The sequence below is a fragment of the Chlorocebus sabaeus genome, unplaced genomic scaffold (assembly GCF_047675955.1).
Source record: "Chlorocebus sabaeus isolate Y175 unplaced genomic scaffold, mChlSab1.0.hap1 unalloc_scaffold_532, whole genome shotgun sequence".
Lineage (NCBI taxonomy): Eukaryota > Metazoa > Chordata > Mammalia > Primates > Cercopithecidae > Chlorocebus > Chlorocebus sabaeus.
The window spans coordinates 66,156-93,153 of NW_027327851.1; the positions used below are offsets into that span (position 1 = coordinate 66,156).

A 26,998-nucleotide genomic window follows, 5' to 3' on the forward strand; every position below is an offset into this window, starting at 1 on the left:
CATCACAGAAAATCATGTTGGCCATGTTGGCTGCTACTTACTTTTATTTTATTTTTATTTTTTATTTCTTTGAGACAGAATTTTGCTCTTGTTGCCCAGGCTGGAGTGCAATGGCATGATCTCAGCTCACCGCAAGCTCCGCCTCCCAGGTTCAAACGATTCTCCTGCCTAAGCCTCCCTAGTAGCTGGGATTACAGGCATGTGCCACCACGCCCACCTGGTTTTTTTTTTTTTCTATTTTTAGTAGAGACGGGGTTTCTCCATATTGGTCAGGCTGGTCTCAAACTCCTGACCTCAGGTGATCTGCGTGCCTCCGCCTCCCGAAGTGCTGGGATTGCAGGTATGAGCCACTGCGCCCGGCCTTATTTTTAAATTCTATTTGTGTGCTTTATAGTTAAATTATATTCTGCTTCTCTATATTCATTTCCTTTCACGGATTTTCTCAGGCAATTCTTAAATTTCATTCATTTACCTTCTTGAGGAAAGTACTTAAATCATTTTTTAAAAATAATGTACAGCAAATAATTTTTCCACGGATATTGTTTTAGCTTTATTGTGTTGGTACTTTTACATACTATATTCAGGTGTTATTATTTTTCATAACTTACTTTAAAAATTGTGCCAAGTTTGTTTAAAAGAGATTTCTCCCTTGATTTTCAGAGGTCAGATTGTGTCTTCCATTACTGTTATTTTAGTTTAATTTTATTTTATTATATGTAAATATGTTGCATATTCCTTTTTTAAAAATGTGAGATTTTTTCTCTCTCTTGTTACACAAACTTTTTATGCAGTGTTCATTATGCACTTTAAAAATAAGTATTTTGTTTCAAGGCATAGTGCTTTCACACATACAACCTTAGAATAATTTTAAATTCCATTCCACTTTCACCATTCCTGAACTACTTTGAATATATTGGATGTTGGAAGCCATAAGAGGTTTTGACTTGCAATCCAGTCAAGATGATAGGATTTTCCATTTATAGTGTAATCTGATATATATTCGTTTTGGTTTCATACTTTTAAAAAATCTATTCTCTTTTACTTTGTAGTGACCTTTGCTTTTCTATTTGTGCATTGCTAGAATGTCAGCTGCTGTTTCCCTAGCACCTGAGATGTTACTCAACACTGTATAGTGCTGGTGTTGAGAATTGAGAGAATCTACTAAATAATAGCACTTTTCAAGACCGCAGTTCTGAATTAAAAGGAAGGGAAAGGACAGGCAAAAGAATATAGATATCAGCTATTTTTACTGAAGATCTGTTGGAGAACATGGTTTTGGTGTCCAGGAACTTGAGACCTAATACTGCATTCCTAATACTTCACTAAGGTGTACCTAAATAGCCCTGAAAGGGCGAGGAAGTCACAAGTCAGCCTCTTAATTGTTATGGGTGTCCTTAAAATATTAAGGGAATATTGAGGATGCAGAATGGCTCCTTCCTCATGACTTTTTAAGAGATCTGGGCCGGGCGCTGTGGCTCACGCCTGTAATCCCAGCACTTTGAGAGGCTGAGGCAGGTGGATTACCTGAGGTCAGGAATTCCAGACCAGCCTGACCAAAATGGAGAAACCCCGTCTCGACTGAAAATACAAAATTAGCCAAGCGTGGTGGCGCACGCCTGTCATCCCAGCTACTTGGAAGGCTGAGGCAGGAGAATAGCTTGAACCTGGGAGGTGGAGGTTGCAGTGAGCTGAGATTTCACCATTGCACTCCAGCCTGGGCAACAAAAGCGAAACTCTGTCAAAAAACAAAAAAGGAGAGAGAGAGAGAGAGATCCGGAGGGAGATACTAAGCTGTGCAGACTCTCATCTTGAAGTCACCAAATACGTAAGTTGTTATTCCTGCTCTGGTGAGAAGTTTGTCAATACAGTTTTTCCATGAATTAATGAAAATTTTAGACCCATAATGTAAGTTTAAAAAAATTTATCCTAAAGATTGCTTGTGTATGTATGTGTTTTGAAATGTATTTAATCTCTATATCTTGAAATAGTTTTTATAGATTCCACACAAGGGTCCGTTAGGAAATAAGTGTGTTTTAATTTTCTTATAATATTTGTCCTTTTTTGTCCCTGGCACAGTTTGTATATGACCATTTAAATTACTTTTAGTTCATGTTTGGGTTATAATCACACACAAATATTCTCTAAGGTCCAAATCTTATTTTGATATTCAAGGAAGAGTTTACATGGTAATAATAGTAAGGGTTACAGCTGGTTTCACTGAAGCTTTGTAGACATTCTCTAATACCTTATCTTTTTGAAGAAATATCTGTTCTGCTTGAATTATAGACTACATAATACATGTACTGTCAGGTACATTCATGGAAGGGACAGGCAGAAGGAGTCATATGTTACTGGAGTCTTGATGAACAGATGTAGGAAATAGTCCAAGGAATAAGAAAAAAGTTGATATTGAAAAGTGCTTGTTGAAGTCTGTAAATGTGCATTAAAATGTGTCAGTAAAAATAGACACAGTGAAGTTTGGGAACTGGGGTCTGAATCCTGGAGTCCCCAGAATCATAGAGAACCTTGATTAGGGGAGTAATTTTGTAAAAAAAACCAGAAGAGGCAGTGACAAGGCAGAATAGAATTAAAAGTATTTCTGTGTCATTTTCTAGTTTTGTAATTTTGTCATATTTGTCAAACTCTGTTGATTATTTATTAAACTGGTAAACTACAATCAGCAGGGTTATTATAAGGGTTAAATAAGGAAATTTATGTATATCTGTAAGCACAATGTCACAATTAATACAAAGTTACCCTTGTTATTTTTCCTGGACTTCATGTACAAATGGGTCAGTTAATTTTTTGTTATGACACATAATTATCATTTGTACATAAAATATATTTAATTATTTTTGTATTTTTAGCAGGGAAATAATACAAACATGTTTTCCCCCATCTCAAACACATGAGTTCATATAAACATATCCATCTATATACCTACATATCTATGTATGAATATACACATGGACATCAGTATTTCTCAGCAAATATATATCATGATAATCAGAGATATTGCAACTAACAAAGACTAATATAAACCATGATTGCAAAAATTTTAGATACCACCTTAGTAAAATATCAGATTGAGCTGCTAAATTTCTCTCAGCCCTAAGTCATTTTGTATTTTCTGAGCATCCCAGAGGATTGTGACTGTATACACAGGACAGAAACACCTTGACCCAGGGCACTGCTGCGAATTTCTGATGCAGGGGATTTTAAGGGCTAGATAAGCGGGATGGGAGTGTTGACCCTCCAAGTGAAATAAATTCCTGAATTGATTATCCCCATCCTAAAACAGATTTTTTTTTTTTTTTTTTTTGTGATAGAGAGTCTTGCTCTGTCGCCCTTGCTGGAGTGCAGTGTTAGGATCTCGGCGCACTGTAATTGCCTCCTGAGTTCAAGTAATTCTCCTGCTTCAGCCTCGTGAGTAGCTGGGATTACAGGCAAGCACCACCATGCCCAGCTAATTTGTGTATTTTTAGTAGAAATGGGGTTTCGCCATTTTGGCCAGGCTGGTCTCGAACTCCTGACCTCAGGTGATCCACCTGCCTTGGCCTCCCAAAGTGCTGGGATTACAGGCGAGAGCAACTGCAGTTGACCCTAAAACAGATTCTTACTTGATTGATTTCCGAGTTCCAAGGGGAAATGCAAAAGTCGAAATTGAGAGAAAGTAAAAGTCGAGTAAGGCTTCAGAAGGCTGTGATTGGTGTTGGAGAAACATTGCTAGGGCATAAAGCTGGGATAATAAAATCTGAGAAATCCCACAGTGTTTATCTACAGGTAGAAATCATATTCCACATGTGGGCGGAGTCAGGGATCCCTTTGTTTTAAAATCAGTGAGGGACTTGAATATCTGGACTTGTGTCAATTAACATACAAAACTCAGTGCTTTTGATGTTCTCATTCACAAGATATCTGTGTTCCTTCTTTGTCAGAAACCATAGTCATAGGCTTCCTAATTTTGACCGTGGGAAAAGAGGAGAGGCCTCTACGTGTTTGTGTCTGTTGGTCAGGCTGTGGTGCAGGTGGTGTCACACTTCAGTGAAGGTCTGGCTTTTCATCACAGGTTGGTCTGAAAATTATGTACAAGGCTGGTGTCTCACGTGTTCTTTCTCCAACCTCAGCTTTTCTTAGTGCCTGAAGTGTCTGCAAGTGGAAATCCAGAAAAAGACAGAGAGAAACTGAGTTCTTGACAATGCATTCACTAGTGAGTAGGGGATGCCTCTTTCTACTGAAATTATATCCATATTGCTGGCAAATGGGCAGTTTTCTCCAGTTTGCATGGGTGTTTCATTTTTATTCTTTTTTTTTGTTTGTTTTTATGATGCAAAATCCACCCAGCCTGGGTGTTCCAAATGCAATCAGGAGACTTTCAGGTATCTGGCCTCCAATTAAGTTTTCTCAGGACTCTAGGTTGGGTATCATGTGTCAAAGATTCCTAAATTATCAATATAATTTCTAATATTACACTACTTTATTCCAGCCCCTATGCAGGCTATTTACAAAAAAAGACATGAGAGATCTCATTTATGTATTTCTTTTTCTTCCATCCATCCTGTAACCTCATAGGGAAATAATTGACCCATTAACTGTCCCGTTGGCTGAAATAGACTTAGGATAGTGATGAATGCAGGCAATAGAGATGCGTGAAGAGCAGAAGATCACAGCCCAATAATGAGGCTGATGTTCTAGGAGCTGAGTTCAATAAATCCCGTGTGATAGGCCTTGGGCAAGAGCTGCACAGTGTTGAGGAAGAAGGAGAGTTTGATAAAATATGTTTATGCTTTTAAAAACTTTGCAAAAGGACAACTAAAGAAGTCATTATTATTCTTATCCCCATTCATTTTACCTTTTGATAATTAAACTTTTTGCCTTCTGGTAACTGAAAGTAACATATAAGAAATACAATTACTTAACTATGGTTGCACACTCAGGAGAAGGAATATTGTAGATATAGTACAATTTAGGGTTCTGTGGAAATGCTCTATAAGGGCTGGTTAGAAAAAAACAAAACAGTAAAGAGGCCTTTTTATCCTTGTACAAGCCAAGTGACAAGTTAAAGTTAAAAGAGAGGCAGTGAAAACTGATGTTTGGATTGCCCAGAGAAAGTTGAGAACAGGAGGCTTCATATGACAGGAATCATCAGACTAAGACTTCCTCAGTATAGCAGCCTCAGCGGTCTTGTCTTGTGCGGCTGGACTGTCTTTAAGCCTTGTCATGAACACCTGAATTACATAACATTAGAGTGACTATATGTATGAATTGAATCCTATATTCTGCGTAAAACTTGTTCAGTTCTGAAGAATGCTGGAGTCTGGTTCATGACTTTCTAACTTTTTAATGAATAAGGGACCAATGACCTGTATTTCATAAATATTTGCTAGATAGGAAACATGTTTTCCATTACTTCTTTAGATTATTCAAAACACATAATAGGTCTTTTAACCATTTGATTGGTGAAAAACCTGTGGTTTATCTAGAGAAACAATTCATTTAATCATGGTCCTGTTTAAAAAGTAGTAAATCATGGTTATTTGCCTTGTGACAAATCTGTAATTTACTTGAAATTCATGGTAAATTTGTTTTATTTATGAAGGTTCAAGTGAAAATTTTATAATCAGTTATGTACAGGTGATTAACACATTACTGAAAAATATCTGGGCTATATTATGCCACATCTCATGCGATATTTCTTCATAAGAAAGTTTAATGGATTAAGAGTGGGTATGTCTCTGTGAGTGAATCTGAAAGGCAGATACCAGCTTAGTATTGAGAATGAACTGGCTGGAACCTAAAACACTGAGTGTTCTGCATACCCAGCTCCTACCTATGTCATCTCAGCCTTCCTCCTCAGGACATTAAAAGAGATTCTCTGTCTAAACTAAAATGTCTGTGATGTTTTAGAACAAAGTGACTTTTGAAGATGTAGCTATTGACTTCACCCAGGAAGAGTGGGCCATGATGGACACATCCAAGAGAAAGTTGTACAGAGAGGTAATGCTGGCAAACATCAGTCACCTGGTGTCCCTCGGTGAGTCCCTCAACATTCACATATGTATGTAGACACACATTGACTCATTCATTCAATAAGTGTTGGAACAGCTTCCCCATATCTCACTCTAATCTCCTCTGATTCTCTCACAGATCTTATCTGAAAAAAGTTTGAGCTCTCTAAATCTGTCTGAAAGAAATATCTTTATTTTATTTTATTTTATTACGTTTTATTTAGTTTGTCACTCAATTACAATGTAATCTTGACAAGGATTTCATGGTTTCCTTGGTACTCAGTCTCTAATACTCAGAACACACCTGGGAACTTAATGAATATTTTCAATGTATTAAATTAAATATTTTCTAAATAACTCTTCTGCTTTAGTCGCTATGCTTAGGCTGAGACCAATTAGTAAAAACAATAGCAATATCTTTTCTGTATAGAACACCAATTATTTTTGTAAATCGAATGTTTTTTTTTTTGTTCTGCATGAGAATAATAATAAACATACTGTGCAGAGGTTTAATTAATCTCTTTCTGAAAAGACTGTGTATTATGCATTGTGTCTTGGAACTTAGGCATGGACTCAGCATTCATAGGTCCTGACTGTTTTAAATTTTCTTTTCCTGATGGACCTTTCGTTTGGATTTATTTTCTAGTCTCACGTTGGGTCAGAAAAATCCTGGGGAGTTTTCTGTGTTCTAGGTCTTGTGGCCTGAGCTGACCTTCACTGTTTTTATTCTTCCTCGGTGGCCTGCCTTACAGTTGGTGATAATGCACATTTATTGACAGTGAACTCAAAACACATGTACTGTTTCCACTAACAGGGTACAGATAAGCAAATCCTATATAACTTTGCAGCTGGAGCAAGGAAAAGAGCTCTGGCGGGAAGGAAGAGAATCTCTGCAAGGCCAGAATCTGGGTAAGCAACAGGGTCCTGTGCTCTAATAGGAGGAGGTGCTTTGTCAATGAATAATATCAGTCAAATATTAATTAGCGGTTTTATCAAATGAGTGGTAATTTCTAAAATGTAGGTTAAGCTACTGGAGCAGAATTCCTTAGATGTTATTATCATTTTGTTCATATGTCAGATGCTACTCTTGTGTCCTCTTGCCTTTTCTTTTACTTTCGGGAAAAGGATAATTCATGTACTTGTTGGGGTTAAACTGTCACATGCTGCCTCTTTTCCCGATACCCCTGTGAAGACTATCCCTCTATTTACCTGCCTGATATCTCATCTCCATTTTAACTCTTTTCACATTTTAATTTTAAAACTCTTTTCTAATTGCTGACGCTGTACAATCTGTTTCTTCTATTGAAGGATTTTCTTCATTTGACACATTTGTCACATCTAAGTGTTAATTTTTGAAAAAAAATAAACCGGCCTTGGGGTTTTTCAATTACCATAATACCAAGGTAACAATTTATTTTTCAATTATTTCAGACAAGGAAAGTGCCCTTAAGAAAAAACACACGATATCCATGCATCCTATCAGAAAAGACACATCCACCGTTATGTCAATGGTGAGTTTTATAGCTGTGTACACCAGTCATCTAAGTTAAACACCTGGTAATGGGTTAAGTTAGTAATGACGCACAGTCACCTGAGTGTAATTAGGCTGGCATTAAGTGCTTTCTAAGCAAAAGAAAATTTGATACTTTGAATTCAATGAATAAAGTGACCTGTGCTCTAAACCATAACATGAGATCTTTAAAATAGAACAAGTGCATATACATTGCTTATGCTCAGACTTTGAAAGATATTGATATCATCACAATTAATGGAAAAGCTCTGCAGTTGGGATCATACAAAAGAGAAAATATCTGTGTCTGCAGGAGATAACGTGTATGCAAGTGTCAATCGAGAAAAATGACGAGACAAGTCTCAATCATTTTAGGAAATTTATTTGCCAGAGTTAAGGACATGCACCTGGGGGACAGGTGTATACCTTTCTCCAAAGATGATTTTCTCTAAATTTAAAGGGGGAAAGGGTGGGATATTGAGAAGTACACAATTTTCATGCAAAAGGTGGGTAGAAAAAAATAGTGATTCGTGCATTTTTCTGGCTCAGTGAATCTGGATTTTTTTACATAAGATGACATAAACAAATGAGGCAGAGGAATAATGCAGGAGAGCTGCATTTTATATAAGACAACATAGGCAAAATTGGGCAGGGAAACAATCGGATATGCATTTGTGTCTGGTGAACTGGGGATGACTGCGCCTGTAAAGACAAGCTATCAGTTTGCATTGCCATGGTGTAACTTTAACAGCTCATGAGGAATTTCCTTGTGGGCAAAATATGGGGGAGGCATGTAGCTTTTCATCTTGTAGCCATATTATTTAGGAACCAGAAGAGGGAGGCAGGTTTGTGTGACCCTGTTCTCAGCTTGATTTTTCCCTTTGGTTCAATGAGTTTGGGGTGCCAAAATTTAATTTCCTTTCACACAAGTAACACTGGAAAGATTACAACTGGGCTCTACCACTGAATGGTTGGTCTAGGATTCAAAGGTGGTGAAATGAATGTATAGATGTATGTCGGTAAATCATTAAGAGCTTTTAATCTTTGTCCCTGAAGGAGAACTCTCTCATTTTGGAGGATCCCTTTGAATGTAATGATTTGGGAGAAGATTGCACTCACAGTTCCACAATGACTCAGTGTTTGTTAACTCAGAGTGGAAAGAAACCCTACGTCAGCAAACAGTGTGGAAAATCCCTTAGTAATCAGTTCTCCCCTAAACCACATAAACAAATTCATACTAAAGGTAAATCATATCAATGTAATATATGTGAAAAGGTCTATACTAATTGTTTTCACCTTAGATGGCACAAGATGACTCACACTGGAGAGAGGCCATATGCATGTCATCTATGTGGAAAATCCACTCAGTGTTCTCACCTTAGAAGATATGAGAAAACTCACAGGGGAGAGAGACCGTATAAGTGTCATCAGTGTGGGAAAGGCTTTATTCAATCCTTTAACCTTCGAAGACATGAGAGAACTCACCTTGGATAAAAGCGTTATGAATGTGATAAAAGTGGAAAAGTCTTTAGTCAAAGCTCTGGCTTTAGAGGACACACAAGAATTCACACTGAAGAGAAACCACATGCTTGTCTTCTATGTGGGAAAGCCTTCAGTCTATCTTCTGACCTTAGATGATATGAGAGAACATGCACTGGATAAAAGCCATGTGAATGCCATTTATGTGGGAAAGCCTTCAGTCAGTGTACTAATCTTAAATAACATCAGAAAATTCACCCTGGAGAGAAAATGATAAATGTCTTCAGAACATATTCTGACTTTAGATGACATAGTGTTAGGAATGACGAATGTAAGGAATATGGAAGAGACTTCAGCTGCAGTTGTAACGTCTAAACATGCCAAAGGACTCACATTTTGAAAAATTACTATGATCAACATGGACGTTACTTCGGTTACCTTTATTCTTCAGTCCTCATCAATAAATTCATATGGAAGAGAAATTGTATGACACGTATGTACCAAAGACTTGTTAGTGATCTGATCATAAATGACATGAGAGAGCTGAAACTGTCAACATAATAAACTAAAAGTCTTCAGCAACAGTTTTAATAACTTAAAACGTGTGGGACTTTCAGGTAGAGAATCTCTAGCTCTGTGTTCAGTGTGAAAATGTTTTTATGTGCAATTTGTTGTTAAATAACGTAAGAAAACTTTACCTGGATGAACCCTTTATTTGTATTTTCTGTGAATAAACATTCAGCCAAGCACTAGGCTTGATGTTCACAAGAAAACACAGTGATAAAATGCTGCTAAAATGGAAAATAAGAGAGGAAATCCTTTATAAGCTAAATAAGAAGGGAAAGTCTTTCCAAGGGCAATGAATTCTCTTGGAATACCAAACACTTCTTACTGGAGAAGTTATGCCTTGAAAAATCATGAGAAATCCTTTCTTCACAGAGAAACGCTTGTGGCACATGTGAGATTTCACACTGGACAAAACATGGTTAGCATCTTGAAAGGAGAAGATTCTTTAGGGGTAATTCATTTCTTATTTGACATTAAGTTTCTCACATTGAGGAGCTATCAAACTTGAAAATCACTGTGGAGAAACCTGATAGATTTCTCATCAGAAAAGTGAGTCAAGAAGGTAGACCTCTAGAAAAAACTCTTAACATATAGTTTAGCATAATAATTCAGAAATTTGAGAAAATGTCTATTCATAAAAATGCAGCACATAAACGTATAATAGCAAAGTGACCTGGGCATAAATTGAATGCAGAATTATATAAGAAATCTCATTAAACATTTCCAATAGATCAATACTTACAATGTTGAAAGAATACAATCGGTTGTTGAAAAAACTTAGTGTGTTGGTGAAGTCCTTCTTTCATTTATGCAGCCCTAACAAATCGATTTGCATCTGCATTCCTTGGCTTATGGGTCGAGATTCTACCCCAACTTCTGAGTCTCCCCAGTCTTCAACGGTTCTTTCCTCACAGCTCACCTCCCTTTACTTCAATGTCCACGAAAACCACTTGTTTCCATCCAACCCTAGAACTGACACATCAGGGATCTTCAGCCCCACTTGCCAGATTTCTCAGTGTGTCATTGCATAGATTTAGCAAGGAAATGGAGGCTGGATCAAAGACACCTAGTATATGCATTTGGGTGTCCCCAGCCCTTGCCTGTGTCTCTGAGTAGTTACCTGGGATCAGAGAATAAGGCAGCCCTGCTCTTCTATCCCTCAGAAATCTCTTGAAATTTTGTCCCTGAAGCCTCTCTAAGTGGAGGTAGCAGTTCATCTCATGACACCCCAGAATTTACTCAGGTAAGTCCTGAGTTATTACACAGAGACAGACACAGTTGTGTTCCTTTTACTTCTATCCAGAAGATAAAACGCCAGCATGCTAAAACAGCCGAACCTGTCAGCCACCATGCAAGCCTTTCCTATATTCGATTCAATGTACTTTTCCAGAAGCAAAATGAAAGTTCTCACAGATGGGGCCTCCTCTGCCTTGTCCTCAGAATTGGAAAATGTATTGTCCATCGAGGAGCCTCAGTACTGAACCTAAAACTCAAGAGAAAACATTTCCTGAATAATAAGTGGGATGACGACTTGAAATTTTGCAAAACAGGCACAATCTTAATACGATAGGCCTTACTAAGGCTAAATGGCCTTATCCATGGTTGAAATTGACACATAATTATATTAAAAAATCTCCACAAGTGATTGATTTTACTCAGCAGCCAGGGTTTATGTCAGGTGTGAGGATAACGAGCAAGAAATTCAAGCCCTTGGCAAACTGGTTGGAGAGGCAAGGATTGTGTTCAGGTAGAGCTCATAACATTATTTATTGTTTAATCTATTTAATTAAACATGTAATTTACCCTCAAACTGTGGCTGACATTATATGTAGTCCTGAGCCACATTAAGATGTACTATTTGTGCTCTGAAATTCTACGGGATTTGACAAGTGCATGGTGGCAGATCTCCAGTATTAAAGCATAACACAGAATGCTTCTTTTATTCAAGCTCTTCTTCCCTTCACGTAGAGAGAATCAATCGACTTTTGTATACTAACTTTCGAATTTGTTTCTTTATTCCCATCTTCTTTAATTAAAGCACAAGATATCGTACTCAATTTCCATTTGATCTTCCAAAAGAAAGGTACTGAATAATCCATACCTGAATTTCAGTGATTCAGACTCAGGTCCACCGCTAAACAGTAAAGGCCAAACGTCCTGTGCTGCCACCTCATGGCCGGCAAAGGGCAATGAAATCCATCGTTCCGGCCATGCAGGGCGCATGCGCGGTCTGCTTCCCTCCGCGAGCCAGATCTCCAGGGAGGACCTGAGTTTTCTTTAGCCAGGGTGAGGGAGGCGCCGCCGCCCTGGCTTTGGGGCTGGGGCCTCCGGGGAGGTTCCGGGTGGGGGCGTTGAAGAGGCCGCTCTTTTTGCAAGGCCCAAGATGGCGGGCCCTGCACAGGCCGCGCTGTTCCGCGCCCTCAGGGCGTCAGTATCCCGTTGGGGCCGGATGCCCCCGCTGGGCCCGGAGCATCCTTGGCTCTGCCCTCGCAGAGCCGCACTGAGGCTGAGGTGGCGCGGGGGGCCTGGGCTCCGAGAGGAGTGGCGGCAGCGAGGGCTGGAGGACCCGGGCTCCGGGGCTCCGGGGCGTCTGGCCTGGATGGGACTGAACCCATCCAGGGACTGGGACTCCCGGGTTCTGGTGCGGGTGGATCCTGGGCAGGCTCAGGACCAAGTCCCTCTCCTTCCACCAAGGAGCGCCCAGAGGCCGGCGGGAGCTCCAGGTTCACCTCCTCCTCCTTCAGGTGTTTACTTTTCCTTTATTTCTGTAAGGCCAGAAATTGGCGCCATCCTTCACATCGGTGAATCGGGACCCTAACACCCATTACCCCAGGTTTATTGTTATTGCCATTAACAGTGTTGGTGGCATTATCACTAAGACCATCATTGATTATTAGCAGGTGGGTTCATCATTTTGTCTCACTATGCATTTTTTTTTTTTTTTTTTTGTGATTGGTTTTGTATGACGTTGAATTGAACTTCTCTAATCTTGACTAGTGTTGTCAGATTCCTGAAGAGCATTCCGGAGGACAACCCCTGCCTTTAGTGCAGCCACAGAATTTCGTGGGCACAGGAGAGCACCTAGAATATTCCCCTTTCATTGCACAGCAGCTTTGGGAAATGGTGGCTGCCTGGCTCTGAGATGAGGTGGAAAAGACCGGACACTGGGGCAAGTGATAGCACCTCCACTGATGTTTTTATGAAGCCAGTGCACTGTCTCCCACGTAGACTTAGAATAAAATCTGATGGCTCTAAAAGGCCATGTTTGCCCTTCCTGGACTTCCTGGGAGCCTTTAAACCTTGTGTGGTTCCTAAAGTGGCTAAGTTGCCATATCTGTGCCTCGTATGGCAGCACCAGTCTTTTCTGGGCCAACAAGGGCACTTAGAATGTTTCCAGAAGCTCAGGCATGCTGTCTCTGTTCCTCCCTTCTGTTCAATGGCAATTCACTGCGTCCCTGGCTGACATAGAACATCCTGCAGAGGGATGGGGTTGGGTGACTTCCTGGCCAGCCTTTCCAGGCAGTTATCTTTGAAAAACTTGAAGAGACTCACAGAGGCCATTCACTGGTATTTCATGACTGCAAGTTGGGTTTCTGGTTCCTTGAGTTTACTTAGAATATCAGAATGGCTCTGAATGGCCAAGAAACCCTCCCTGGTCTTGGAAGTTGTCAAAAGCTATTACTGGGCCTCTGAAGAGTCTTTAAAATTTTTCAGGGTGCAGCTGAGAATAGGAAACTTTTCCAGGTCTAGCCCAACCAGCTCAGGTCGAGTCCTGAAAAACTGATGGGTATTGGGGGAACTCATCTTATGAAAGAGCAATTGGTGGCAAAGCTTGGTCTCCAGGACAGCTGTGTGTGTATATGTCTGCAGAGCATGCCTTGTAGTCATCTTTAGTAACTGAAAACCATTTGTGAATGGATAAACTATATTCCTTGCTGTACAATAGTGAAAAATTCATATTAACAATGGTAGTAATAAAAATATTGATGAATATTAACAGGAATGATGATCATCATGATACTAGTACTAGTGGTTATAATACTGATAATAATACTAACCCTATGGACTTGGGACATACAAGTTTTCCCTAAGTGTATAATAGGCATAAATATTTGGTGGTGTAGGGTTATTTCAAGTCCCAGAAAGCAAGGATGAACATCTAGAACGAGAAGAAAAACTATCTGGAGGTTGGCATGTACACACCTGGGGACTCCTGTGTTAACTTCTGGTGTTTCAGCCTAAGAGGGAATGTAAATATAACCCTGGTCCTGTAACACCATGCTGACCAACACCTACCAGCTTTCAGGAGATAAGATAGCTGGCTGATGGGACAGGGATCCAGAGAAGTTACGTGTCCAGACCAGTACATGTTGCCCAGTGGCAGAGTTCATGACAAGCAATAAACCCCAGGATAATGTCATTCCCAGCCACCTGACTGTCATCTGCTCTTTCATGGCCCCTCTCTACTGGTACCTCTAGGCACTGGCATGTCCTCCAGAGGCTGTAGGAGGGCATCATACTCAGTACTCACCCACCTGCAGGAGGCAAGAAAGATGGAAAGAGCTAAATACCATGGTTTCTGGATTCTTTTTGGTGGGCATGGCATATTTCGCATTTGCTTTACTAATGGTGGAACCCAGTCAATGGTTTGCAATACAGCTCTGGATGACTCTGGACACCTGTAGAGATTTTGACAATTTCCAGAAGGTCACAAGTTCTTGGAGGACTTTTTCATGAGTTCTTTGACTGAAAAGGTGGTTCAAAAAACTACTGTTCTGACTTAGAAAATGTTGCAGAGGCTGGGTGCGGTGGCTCATGCCTGTAATACCAGCACTTTGGGAGGCTGAGGCAGGCAGATCTCGAGGTCAGGAGTTTGAGACCAGCCAGAAACCCCATCTCTACTAAAAATACAAAAATTAGGGGGGCGTGGTGGCATGCACCTGTAACCCAGCTGCTCAGGAGGCTGAGGCGGGAGAATCGCTTGAACCTGGGAGTCGGAGGTTGCAATGAGCCAAGATTGTGCCACTGGACTCCAGCCTGGGCGACAGTGAGAGACTGTATCACAAAAAAAAAAAAAAAAAAAAAAAAAAGAAGAAGAAGAAGAAGAAAAAGAAAATGTTGCAGAGACTCTGGTGAACAGGTAGTCCCTCTCCTGCCACTCCAGGTAAAAGTTTCTTGGCCACAAACCTGATTTAGCAGTATCCCTTCATTTTAGGTGGGTAACAGAAAACTATTCATGACCTATCCAAGGATGGAGGGGGAATTTGACTTAGAAAACTTTTAGGTGGACTAGTTGGTGAAAGAAAGTGCATTCTAGGGCTCACAGGCCTACACATAGAGTTGCTAGCACATAAAGCATATGTATGAATTCTTTCTGAACCCATGGCAAGACCAGGGTGCACTTCATCCATCTCCTATGCTGATATGAATAGGTACTTGCCCAAAAAATAAAAGAATAACTCACGAAGCCCATTCTACAGGACACCAGGTGATACAGTAGGAGTCTTTGGGTTGCTGTGGTATGTATGTTTTAAGGTTGTCTTTTAATCATCTTCAGCAAATTCAACAGTCTTCAGAACATAAAAAAAAAATTATTCAACATTGCATAATAACTACCACAAATATATCCATGATAAAGAACTGTACCCACATAATAATAACATTAATAGCAATCATAATGGTGTGATATAAATGTCATTTTAATGAAGAGAATAATTAAAAAGCTGGTATTTAAGAGCATATTCCTGTAAGCCTGTGACATCGTTCCCATATGAGCCCTCATGCTGTTGATTACAGAGAGAGGCTTGGAGCTGCATCTTGGAATATCTTCTGTGATGGCAAAGAAGAGTGGCAGTAGGGAGAATAATTCTGAGCCACATGAGGACTTGGACAAAAGTGGAGATGCCTGTGCCGCGTGGAAATACATTACCAATGGACTATGGAAAAGGATCTGGCCAGAGTCCGGCCTGACACAGGTCATACAAAAACTTTCAGTAGTTCACCCCAAGAAATGACTGGTCCAGGCTGTAGATGAGAAGCACTGGGCAGACAGATCCACACTCGCTTCCTGAGTCTCAGAAGTCTGGTGTGCATCGAACATTAAGCCCCCAAGCCTACTGAGACTTCACCTCCTGTCTGGTCTTCTACTATCTGATTCTTGAGCCCCATCACGTAAGTGCCATCTCCATACTGGAATTGCTGACAATGTCTGATGGAGGGTTTCACCCTGGGTAGTCAGTACCAGCAATGGATGAAATACCAGAAGGGAGGCTCCAGAGCTTCCATAGAAGACACATTCTAAAGTTGCTCGGGTGATGAAATGGTCATCTCATAGATTTTCAGCAGAACTGCAGCATTTTGTGAATACCTGAGTGAATGCAGAAAGTATCCAGACGCATGGGCATTCTAGGAAGCTCCCTGTGTAAATCAAATACAAGGAATATCTACTTCTGGGCTCAAAAGCTAACTTAGAAAATAAAAAAAGTGAGATGCTGGTAGAAGGCAAATAACTCCACTTCAGTTCCTGAGAGAAAAATGGTTCTGTAACCTCTGAGTTTATTTAGAAAAATTTGGAGCCTCAGAAAGACCAAGTATATCATTCCTGATGTTTCCAGGACAGATTGGACTGCTTAGGCCTCTGGGACTATTCTAAGTCCTCTCAGGTTTCCATGGGAAACCGTAACTCTACTCCTAGAGCTCACACCACCCCTGAGCAAACTCATTGTTTTCTAAATATTCCAAGAAAGTCCATCCAGGGTATGCCTGTATTGGTGAATTTCACCTTGGACTGGCAGGAGAACTCTGAGAATGATACATCCTGACTTCACTTGATAAAGGTAGGGGAGCCAAGAAGTCCAGATCTGGAGAGCACCTGAAACACCAGATGACAGAGGGACAGTAAGGAGGTGAAGTCAGCTATGGAGGTGGAGCTTCATGTTTAATGCATGTAGGATTCTGAGTTCCAGGACTGATGGGCTGGTGGGGATGAGATACATGTCTTCTTTGCAGGGAGCCAGGCCAAACCAGCCATCTGGTTGCACTACTGAAAGCTTTTGTGTGCCCAGTGGTAGGCAAGACACAAGCCAAACTCTCTTCACCTCTGGCTGGTAGTCCTTGACTAGAGAGGTTTGCACACAAGTGGTCCTATTAGCCCATGCTCTCCTGTGGCTTGCTTTCCTTTCACCTGTTTCTCATGTTTGCCATCATGGAACACATTTCATAGTGAAATTCTTTGACTCTGACTCCAAATTACACAAGGAGGACCCAATTTGTGAACTTTTCATATATTTAGGAGAATCTCCACATTGATTTTTGTATCCTTATGTTCACATTGTCACCAGTATTCAAATTCTTACTATTTAGGTCATTGCGTTCACTATCATAATTGTTAAATATTTTTCATTTATCATTTATTTTTATTGGTTAATTTTTGTGGCAGCTGTTATATAACAATCACTAGAGTTTCTCTATTCATGAAAGATGTCCATGTTAATGGAGGTAACTAGGAGTGTTACTTTACAGGTATGTAAACACAGATAATCTTGGCTGAACTGTGGCTATATTGTCTGGTGTCCCTTTGAAGGTGAAGCCTCTTGTGTTATTCTAAGTGACCTCTGGAGACAGAAACTGTCTCATAATTGCAGGGACGACTTGAGAAGGCATCCTGAGCCTATGCAGAAATGCAGAAGCACTTCCATGATCTAAGCAACCTATGTGAAGGCCTGAAAGCCAAAGCAAAGCTGTCCAACAAAACGTTTTCCTAGTAACACTGGAGGCCCATCAGTCACTCCTCCTGGTCTGGAAATGCCAGAAATGTCATCCGTGGTTCTTGTGAGGGTCCAGATCTTTTCAAAATCACCTCAGGAGCCACAGAACCACTCCATCCTACCTGAAATTGCAGAATGACTCTTCTTTTGACCAGAGTCTCAAAAATATATTCATTGATAGTTTTGGTTCCTGGGAGCCGCCATTGCTTGCAAAAGATGTGCCAGAGACTAGACATTTTCTGTTTCCTCACTTGTCCGGGGAAGACTGAAGTTTTTCTGGAACACAGAAATGGGAATCTGACCCTCTGAGCAGCCTCAGAATTTTCTAAGTCTTCCAAGCAGAGTGGAAGTTCTGGTGAGGACCCATTGTACCCCCGATGGTCTGGAATCACATAGGATGATGCGTTTAAACAACTCTAGGTGGAGATATATTTTCTGAGATATTCCAAGGAGGAGGGATACAACTGGACCAGATGTTAAAAGGGCAGCTGAGCATTAAGTGCCTATGTAGTGTTTGCAGCTTAATGTCCCATGCAGAAGGGGACTCTGGGCTCTTGTGTTAGAATTCAGTGTAATTCTGGGGTCCTGCTTTTCTTCCAGGAAATCCCACTTCCATCTGGATGTCTGGATGAACTACTGAAAGCCACTGAGTGTCCTGCAGCAGGTGAACTGTGGCCAGAACCCAAGGATGAAGGGGGCTCCTTCTGTCTGTGACTGAAGAGAAAGCCTGAGGTATAGCAGACCCAGGCCCCAGAAGGATGGAAAAAATGAGGTGGGGAGTGAGGGGACCTCAGAGGAAGACTGAGGTCTGCAGAATCCCAGGGTCAAGGAGACAGTGCGGTGTCCTGGTGGTGTCCTTGATGTTCCAAGAGGGGAGATAATCCATCTCCTGAGTAAAAACTCCATATGGGGTGAGGAGGGGAGAAGTAAACAGAGGGGAAGCAGGGAAGGCCAAGACAGTGACCAGCCTTAGAGCAATTTTAACCAGAAATGGACACAGACCCTGGACCCCATCGCGGGGTTGCAGGCCAAGGACCGTCTCTAGGAGATGCATGGCTCCCTTGTGGGGTTAGTGGGAGTAGGCATTGTGACGTCTGCAGGGGTGTGGAAGGCTGGGCGACGGGAGCAGCTTACTGGGCTGGACCAGAAATACTGAACTTCTTTTCCATCAGTGAAATCCACTTCCGGGTCAGAAAAAACTGCAAGTTCTGGAGGGGCAGGGCCTAGGAGGAGGTCAGGGCCTGAGCCTTCCTGGTTTGACCCCCCTACCCCCCATGTTTCTGGGTCTGTCCTCACTTCCACCCAGCGGATGTTGAGTATCCTCCTTTGAGTCCCCACGAGTGTGTTGTGTGCAGTGGGGCCAGGCTGCTTCATCCACTGCACGTTAAATGTTTCCAATACTTTCTGGCCAAAGTTTAGATTTGCCAGACCACTGACTTTGAATGTTGACCTGGTTCCTTTTGAACAGAGTAAAATCTATTGAAGTTTAAGGTCACCTCTTTTCATGGATGGTGAAGAGGCAGGCTGTTCAGGCGCAACTGCCTCAGGTCTGGAGGGCGGCGGAGGTCACTGTGGGTGGTGGGTGAATCCGGAACCTCTGTGGTTCTAGACTTTCAAATATTTCAGTTTTTCTTTTGTAGTTTTTGTTTGTTGCTTGCTTTTTTCACAATGGGAACTGGAATGTAAGATGCAAAACTAGCCTGTGGGGGACATGTATTTTCACAACAGTAACCACAGAGTGTAGTTTCCATTTCTATTCCCTGTTCATGTGGGAGGCAGAGAAGGAAATCAAGTGCTCAGTTCTAGGGACATCACAGGACTAGGACATGTACAGTGAGGGTGGAAGGCAGAGGCATTGCTTTAGGAGAATAAAATTACTGCATGCACACACATATGTATGTATATGGATGTATGTACACAAATATGCATATTTATAGATTCTGTTCTCCCTCTCTATATATAATTTTCTTTATTTCACACTTGATATGATTTTTTTTATTATACTTTGTGTTCTAGGGCACATGTGCACAATGTGTAGGTTTGTTACATATGTATACATGTGCCATGTTGGTGTGCTGCACCCATTAGCTTGTCATTTACATTAGGTATACCTCCTAATGCTATACCTTCCCCCTCCCCCCACCCTACATCAGGCCCCAGTGTGTGATGTTCCCCTTACTGTGTCCAAGTGATCTCATTGTTCAGTTACCACCTATGAGTGAGAACATGCGGTGTTTGGTTTTTTGTTCTTGTGATAGTTTGCTGAGAATGATGGTTTCCAGCTACATCCATGTCCCTACAAAGGACTCAAACTCATCCTTTTTTATGGCTGCATAGTACTCCATGGTGTATATGTGCCACATTTTCTTAATCCAGTCTGTCATTATGGACATTTGGGTTGGTTCCAAGTCTTTGCTATTGTGAATAGTGCTGCAGTAAACATACATGAGCATGTGTCTTTATAGCAGCATGATTTATAATCCTTTGGGGATATACCCAGTAATAGGATGGCTGGGTCAAATGGTATTTCAAGTTCTACATCCTTGAGGAATCGCCACACTGTCTTCCACAGTGGTTGAATTAGTTTGCAGTCCCACCAACAGTGTAAAAGTGTTCCTATTTCTCCACATCCTCTCCAGCACCTGTTGTTTCCTGACTTTTTAATGATTGCCATTCTAACTGGTGTGAGGTGGTATCTTATTGTGGTTTTGATTTGCATTTCTCTGATGGCTAGTGATGATGAGCATTTTTTCATGTGTCTGTTGGCTGCATAAATGTCTTCTTTTGAGAAGTGTCCGTTCTTATCCTTTGCCCACTTTTGGATGGGGTTGTTTGTTTTTTTCTTGTAAATTTTGTTTGAGTTCTTTGTAGGTTCTGGATATTAGCCCTTTGTCAGACGAGTAGATTGCAAAAATTTTCTCCCATTCTGTAGGTTGCCTGTTCACTCTGATGGTAGTTTCTTTTGCTGTGCAGAAGCTCTTTAGTTTAATTAGATCCCATTTGTCAATTTTGGCTTTTGTTGCCATTGCTTTTGGTGTTGTAGACATGAAGTCCTTGCCCATGCCTATGTCCTGAATGGTATTGCTTAGGTTTTCTTCTAGGGTTTTTATGGTTTTAGGTCTAACATTTAAGTCTCTAGTCCCTCTTGAATTAATTTTTGTGTAAGGAGTAAGGTAGGGATCCAGTTTCAGCTTTTTATTTATGGCTAGCCAGTTTTCCCAGCTGCATTTATTAAATAGGGAATACTTTCCCCATTTCTTATTTTTGTCAGGTTTGTCAAAGATCAGATGGTTTTAGAAGTGTCGTATTATTTCTGAGGGCTCTGTTCTGTTCCATTGGTCTATAGCTCTGTTTTCATAACAGTACCATGCTGTTTTGGTTACTGTAGCCTTGCTGTATAGTTTTAAGTCATGTAGTGTGATGCCCCCAGCTTCGTTCTTTTGACTTAGGATTGTCTTGACAATGCGGGCTCTTTTTTGGTTCCATATGAACTTTAAAGTAGTTTTTTTCCAATTCTGTAAAGGAAGTCATTGGTAGGTTAATGGGGATGGCATTGAATCTATAAATTACCTTGGGCAGTATGGCCATTTTCACAATATTGATTCTTCCTGTTCATGAGCATGGAATGTTCTTCCATTTATTTGTGTCCTCCTTTATTTCATTGAGCAGTGGTTTGTAGTTCTCCTTGAAGAGGTCCTTCACATCTGTTGTAAGTTGGATTCCTGGGTATTTTATTCTCTTTGAAGCAATTGTGAATGGGAGTTCATTCATGATTTGGCTCTCTGCTTGTCTGTTATTGGTGTATAAGAATGCTTGCGATTTTTGCACATTAATTTTGTATCCTGAGACTTTGCTAAAGTTGCTTATCAGTTTGAGGAGATTTTGGGCTGAGACGATGGGGTTTTCTAAATAGACAAGCATGTTATCTGCAAACAGGGACAGTTTGACTTCTTCGTTTCCTAATCAAATACACTTTATTTCTTTCTTTTGCCTGATTGCCATGGCCAGAACTTCCAACACTATGTTGAATAGGAGTGGTGAGAGAGGGCATCCCTGTCTTGTGCCAGTTTTTAAGGGGAATGCTTCCAGTTTTTGCCCAGTCAGTATGATACTGGCTGTGGGTTTGTCATGAATAGGTCTTATTATTTTGAGATACGTTCCATCAATACTGAATTTATTGAGAGTTTTTAGCATGAAGGGTTGTTGAATTTTGTCAAAGGCCTTTTCTGCATCTATTGAGATAATCATGTGGTTTTTGTCTTTGGTTCTGTTTATATGTTGGATTACGTTTATTGATTCGAGTATGTTGTACCAGCCTTGCATCCCAGGGATGAAGCGCACTTGATCATGGTGGATAAGCTTTTTGATGTGCTGCTGGATTCGGTTAGCCAGTATTTTATTGAGGATTTTTGTGTCAATGTTCATCAGGCATATTGGTCTAAAATTCTCTTGCTTTGGTGTGTCTCTGCCAGGCTTTGGTATCAGGATGATACTGGCCTCATAAAATGAGTTAGAGAGGATTCCCTCTTTTTCTATTGATCGGAATAGTTTCAGAAGGAATGGTACCAGCTCCTCTTTGTACCTCTGGTAGAATTCAGCTATGAATCTTTCTGGTCCTGGACTTTTTTTGGTTAGTAGGCTATTAATTATTACCTCAATTTCAGAGCCTGCTATTGGCCTATTCAGGGATTCAACTTCTTCCTGGTTTAGTCTTGGCAGAGTGTATGTGTCCAGGAATGTATCCATTTCTTCCAGGTTTTCTAGTTTATTTGCGTAGAGGTTTTTATAGTATTCTCTGATGGTAGTTTGTATTTCTGTGGGGTCGGTGGTGATATCCCCTTTATCATTTTTTATTGCATCTATTTGATTCTTCTCTCTTTTCTTCTTTATTAGTCTTGCTAGCTGCCTATCAATTTTGTTGATCTTTTCAAAAAACTAGCTTCTGGATTCATTGATTTTTTGAAGGGTTTTTTGTGTCTCTGTCTCCTTCAGTTCTGCTCTGATCTTAGTTATTTCTTGCCTTCTGCTAGCTTTTGAATGTGTTTGCTCTTGCTTCTCTAGTTCTTTTAATTGTGATGTTAGAGTGTCAATTTTAGATCTTTCCTGCTTTCTCTTGTGAGAATTTAGTGCTATAAATTTCCCTCTACACACTGCTTTAAATGTGTCCCAGAGATTCTGGTATGTTGTATCTTTGTTCTCATTGGTTTCAAAGAACATCTTTATTTCTGCCTTCATTTCGTTATGTACCCAGTAGTCATTCAAGAGCAAGTTGTTCAGTTTCCATGTAGTTGAGTGGTTTTGATTGAGTTTCTTAATCCTGAATTCTTGTTTGATTGCACTGTGGTCTGAGAGAGAGTTTGTTATAATTTCAGTTCTTTTACACTTGCTGAAGGGTGCTTTACTTCGAACTATGTGGTCAATTTTGGAATAAGTACAATGTGGTGCTGAGAAGAATGTGTATTCTGTTGATTTGGGGTGGAGAGTTCTGTAGAAGTCTATTAGGTCCGCTTGGTGCAGAGTTGAGTTCAATTCCTGGATATCCTTATTAACTTTCTGTCTCGTTGATCAGTCCAATGTTGACAGTGGGGTGGTAAATTTTCCCACTATTATTGTGTGGGAGTCTAACTGTCTTTTTAAGTCTCTAAGGCCTTGTTTTATGAATCTGGATGCTCGTGTATTTGGGTGCATATATATTTTGGATAGTTAACTCTTCTTGTTGAATTGATCCTTTTATCATTATGTAATGACCTTCTTTGTCTCTTTTGATCTTTGTGGTTTAATGTCTGTATTATCAGAGACTAGGATTGTAACCCCTGCCATTTTTTTGTTTTCCATTTGCTTGGTAGATCTTCTTCCATCCCTTTATTTTGAGCCTATGTGTGTCTCTGCACATGAGATGGGTCTCCTAAATACAGCAAACTGATGGGTCTTGACTCTTTATCCAACTTGCCAGTCTGTGTCTTTTAATTGGAGCATTTAACCCATTTACATTTAAAGTTAATATTGTTATGTGTGAACTTGATCCTGTCATTATGATGTTAGTTGGTTATTTTGCTCGTTAGTTGATGCAGTTTCTTCCTAGCATCGATGGTCTTTACATGTTGGCATGTTTTTGCAATGGCTAGTACTGTTTGTTCCTTTCCATGTTTAGTACTTCCTTCAGGAACCCTTGTAGGGCAGGCCTGGTGTTGTCAGAATCTCTCAGCATTTGCTTATCTGTAAAGGATTTTATTTCTCCTTCACTTATGAAACTTAGTTGACTGGATATGAAATTCTGGTTTGAAAATTCTTTAAGAATGTTGACAATCAGCCCCCACTCTCTTCTGGCTTGTAGAGTTTCTGCCAAGATATCTGCTGTTAGTCTGATGGGCTTCCCTTTGTGGGTAATGTAACCTTTCTCTCTGGCTGCCCTTAACATTTTTTCCTTCTTTTCATCTTTGGTGAATCTGACAATTATGTGTTTTGGAGTTGCTTTTCTTGAGGAGTATCTTTGTGGCATCCTCTGTATTTCCCGAATTTGAATGTTGGCCTGCCTTGCTGGGTTAGGGAAGTTCTCCTGGATGATATCCTGCAGAGTATCTTCCAACTTGGTTCCATTCTCCCCATCACTTTCAGGTACACCAATCAGATGTAGATTTGGTCTTTTCACATAATCCCATATTTCTTGAAGGCTTTGTTCATTTCTTTTTACTCTTTCTTCTCTAAATTTCTCTTCTTGCTTCATTTGATTCATTTGATCTTCAATCTCTGATACTCTTTCTTCCAGTTGATCAAGTCGGTCGCTGAAGCTTGTGCATTTGTCATGTACTTCCTGTGTCATGGTTTTCATTTCTATCAGGTCGTTTATGGACTTCTCTGCATTGGTTATTCTAGTTACCCATTCGTCAAATCTTTTTTCAAGGTTTTTAGTTTCTTTGTGCTGGGTTCGTAGTTCCTCCTTTAGTTCTGAGAAGTTTGATCAACTGAAGCCTTCCTCTCTCAACTTGTCAAAGTCATTCTCCATCCAGCTTTGTTCTGTTGCTGGTGAGGAGCTGCGTTCCTTTGGATGGGGAGAGGTGCTCTGATTTTTTGAATTTTGAGCTTTTCTGCACTGCTTTTTCCCCCTCTTTGTGGTTTTATCTACCTTTAGTCTTTGATGATGTTGATGTATGGATGAGGTTTTGGTGTGGGTGTCCTTTCTGTTTGTTAGTTTTCCTTCTAACAGTCAGGACCCTCAGCTTCAGGTCTGTTGGAGTTTGCTTGAGGTCCGCTCCAGGTAGGTTCCTCCCAGTTAGGCTCTCCAGTTAGGCTACTCGGGGGTCAGGGACCCACTTGAGCAGGTAGTCTGTCAGTTCTCAGATCCCAACCTCCATGCTGTGAGAATCACTACTCTCTTCGAAGCTGTCAGACAGGGACATTTACATCTGCAGAGGTTTCTGCTGCTTTTTGTTTAGCTATGCCCTGTCCCCAGAGGTGGAGTCTACAGAGGCAGGCAGGCCTCCTTGAGCTGCAGTGGGCTCCACCCAGTTCGAGCTTCCTGGCTGCTTTGTTTACCTACTTAAGCCTCAGCAATGGTGGGCACCCCTCCCCCAGCCTCACTGCCGCCTTGCAGTTAGATCTCAGACTGCTGTGCTAGCAATGACAGAGGCTCTGTGGGCTTGGGACCCTCCAAGCCAGGCATGGGATATAATCTTCTGGTGTGTTGTTTGTTAAGACCCTTGGTAAAGCACAGTATTGGGTGGGAGTGACCCAATTTTCCAGTGTTCTGTGTCACAGTTTCCCTTCACTAGGAAAAGAAATTCCCTTCCCCCTTGCACTTCTTAGGTGAGGCGATGCCTTGCCCTGCTTTGGCTCTCACTCTTTGGGCTGCGCCCACTGTCCTGCACCAACTGTCCAACATGCCCCAGTGAGATGAACCCGGTACCTCAATTGGAAATGCAGAAATCACCCATCTTCTGTGTTGCTCACGCTGGCAGCTGGTGGCTGGAGCTGTTCCTATTCGGCCATTGTGGCACCAACCTCACTTGATATGATTTCTAAATTTAAATACCTTTGGGACAAACGCGAATTGTGAAGGGATTTAAAAATGTCAGTGAAAAATGGAATTAAAAATAAAAATATAAATATCAACTTTATTTCTCAATATAATCTCTACTGAGGTCAAGACACTGCATTAAGGGATGATCCCAACCATTCAGTCCATTCCTAAAGAACTGAGGGTCATGGGAATTTAACCATGTCAATGCAGTCTTCTACTATTAACTAAAGAAAAATGGGTGCCCTTTACAGTTATTTCAAGATTAGGAAAAATAAGGTCAGAAGAAACCAAATCAGGACTGTAATGTTGATGCCTAATAATTTCCCATGAAAACTCTTTCAAAATTACTGGTGTTTGTCAAGAGGAAGGAACAGAAGTGTTGTTGTGGTGCAGAGGGACTCTCTAGTGAAGCTTTACAGGGCACTTTTCTGCAAAAGTGTTTGCTAATTTTCTCTAAGAACTCTCCTACTAAGCAAATATTATGGTATTTTGATCCTACAGAACGTCAACAAGCAAAATGCCTTGAGCATCCCCAAAACCTCTATGGCTTTTGCTTTTGAGAAGTTTGCTTTTACTTTGACTGGAGCACTTCTACCTCTTGGTAGCCATTGTTTTAATTGTGCTTTGCCTTCAGGATCCTATTGATAAAGTCAATTTCACTCCCTGTTATAATTCTTCAAAATAATGCTTCAGGATCTTGATTCTGCTTGTTCAAAATAGTCACTAATAGCTCTGCTTTTGTCCATAGCTGATCTAGGCACAAGGGTATTCAGGACTCATCAAATGTAAAGTTTCTCAACTTTCACGTTATAGTCAGTATTGTGTAAGCTGAACCAATTGAGATGTCTGTGGTGTTGGCTATATCTCTCGTTAATTGTCAGTTCTCCTCAATTAGGGCATAGAAACAATTTTTTTTTCTCTCAAAAATTGGAATGGATGCCCCTCCTCTGTGGGCTTCATTTTCAACATTGTCTTACCTCTTCTTAGAATGAGGTATCCGTTTGTAAATGACTGATCCTTCAGGTCATTTTTCCCATAGATTTTTCATAAAGAATAATTTATTTCACCGTTTTTTGTACCCCAGCTTCACCATAAATTTGATGTTTGTTCTTATTTCAGGTTTGGCAGAATTCAAGTTCGGCAGAATTCATGTGGCTCTTTTCAGACTGATGTTTTAAATCCTGTTCACATATGTTAAAACAGGTCCGGGCATGGTGGCTCACGCCTGTAATCCCTGCACTTTGGGAGGTTGGGCAACATGGCAAAACCCTGCCTCGACAGAAAATACAAAAATTAGCCTCTACAAAAAATACAAAAATTAACCAGACAAGGTCCCAACTACTTGGAAGGCTGAGGCAGGAGAATCGCTTCAGCTTGGGAAGCAGAGGTTACTTTGAGCCAAGATTGCTCCACTGCACTGCAACCTCGGTGAGAGGAGTGAAACCCTGTCTCAAAAATAAAAAAAAGTTAAAATAAACTAGCATATTTGTGTTTTGATGCAAAAGCTAAAAGTTCATGCATAGTTTTTTCATAATTGTTATTTTGCATGAACTTATTGAAGCCCCCTACTATTTGCCATAATTTTCTCATCTTATTAATTTCTATATACATACAGAATTTCCAATTTGTGTAAACCTTTCTTCCCAGTTAC

The 26,998-nt window shown here is 40.7% G+C and overlaps 1 protein-coding gene and 1 pseudogene across 12 annotated transcripts in view; both read left to right on the forward strand.

The window, feature by feature from the left end:
- The first annotated feature begins 1,352 nt into the window (after positions 1-1,352).
- On the forward strand, positions 1,353-9,968 carry LOC140711300 (zinc finger protein 705D-like; annotated as a pseudogene).
- A 1,824-nt stretch (positions 9,969-11,792) lies between these two features.
- Positions 11,793-26,998, forward strand: part of LOC140711302 (uncharacterized) — a 64,273-nt gene continuing 49,067 nt past the window's right edge. For 7 of the 12 annotated variants that reach the window (XR_012092467.1, XR_012092469.1, XR_012092471.1 and 4 more), the window contains exons 1-2: positions 11,861-12,464; positions 17,931-18,062. Coding sequence is in view for 1 of the 12 variants with exons in the window: in XM_073014256.1 (XP_072870357.1) it covers positions 11,948-12,308; positions 17,931-17,962 (393 nt within the window). In the remaining 11 variants the exon portion in view is untranslated. Of the gene's footprint in view, positions 12,465-15,360; positions 16,401-16,938; positions 17,686-17,930; positions 18,063-26,998 lie in introns of those variants that run through there. The other 5 variants (XM_073014258.1, XR_012092468.1, XM_073014259.1 and 2 more) reach the window with 5 other exon arrangements.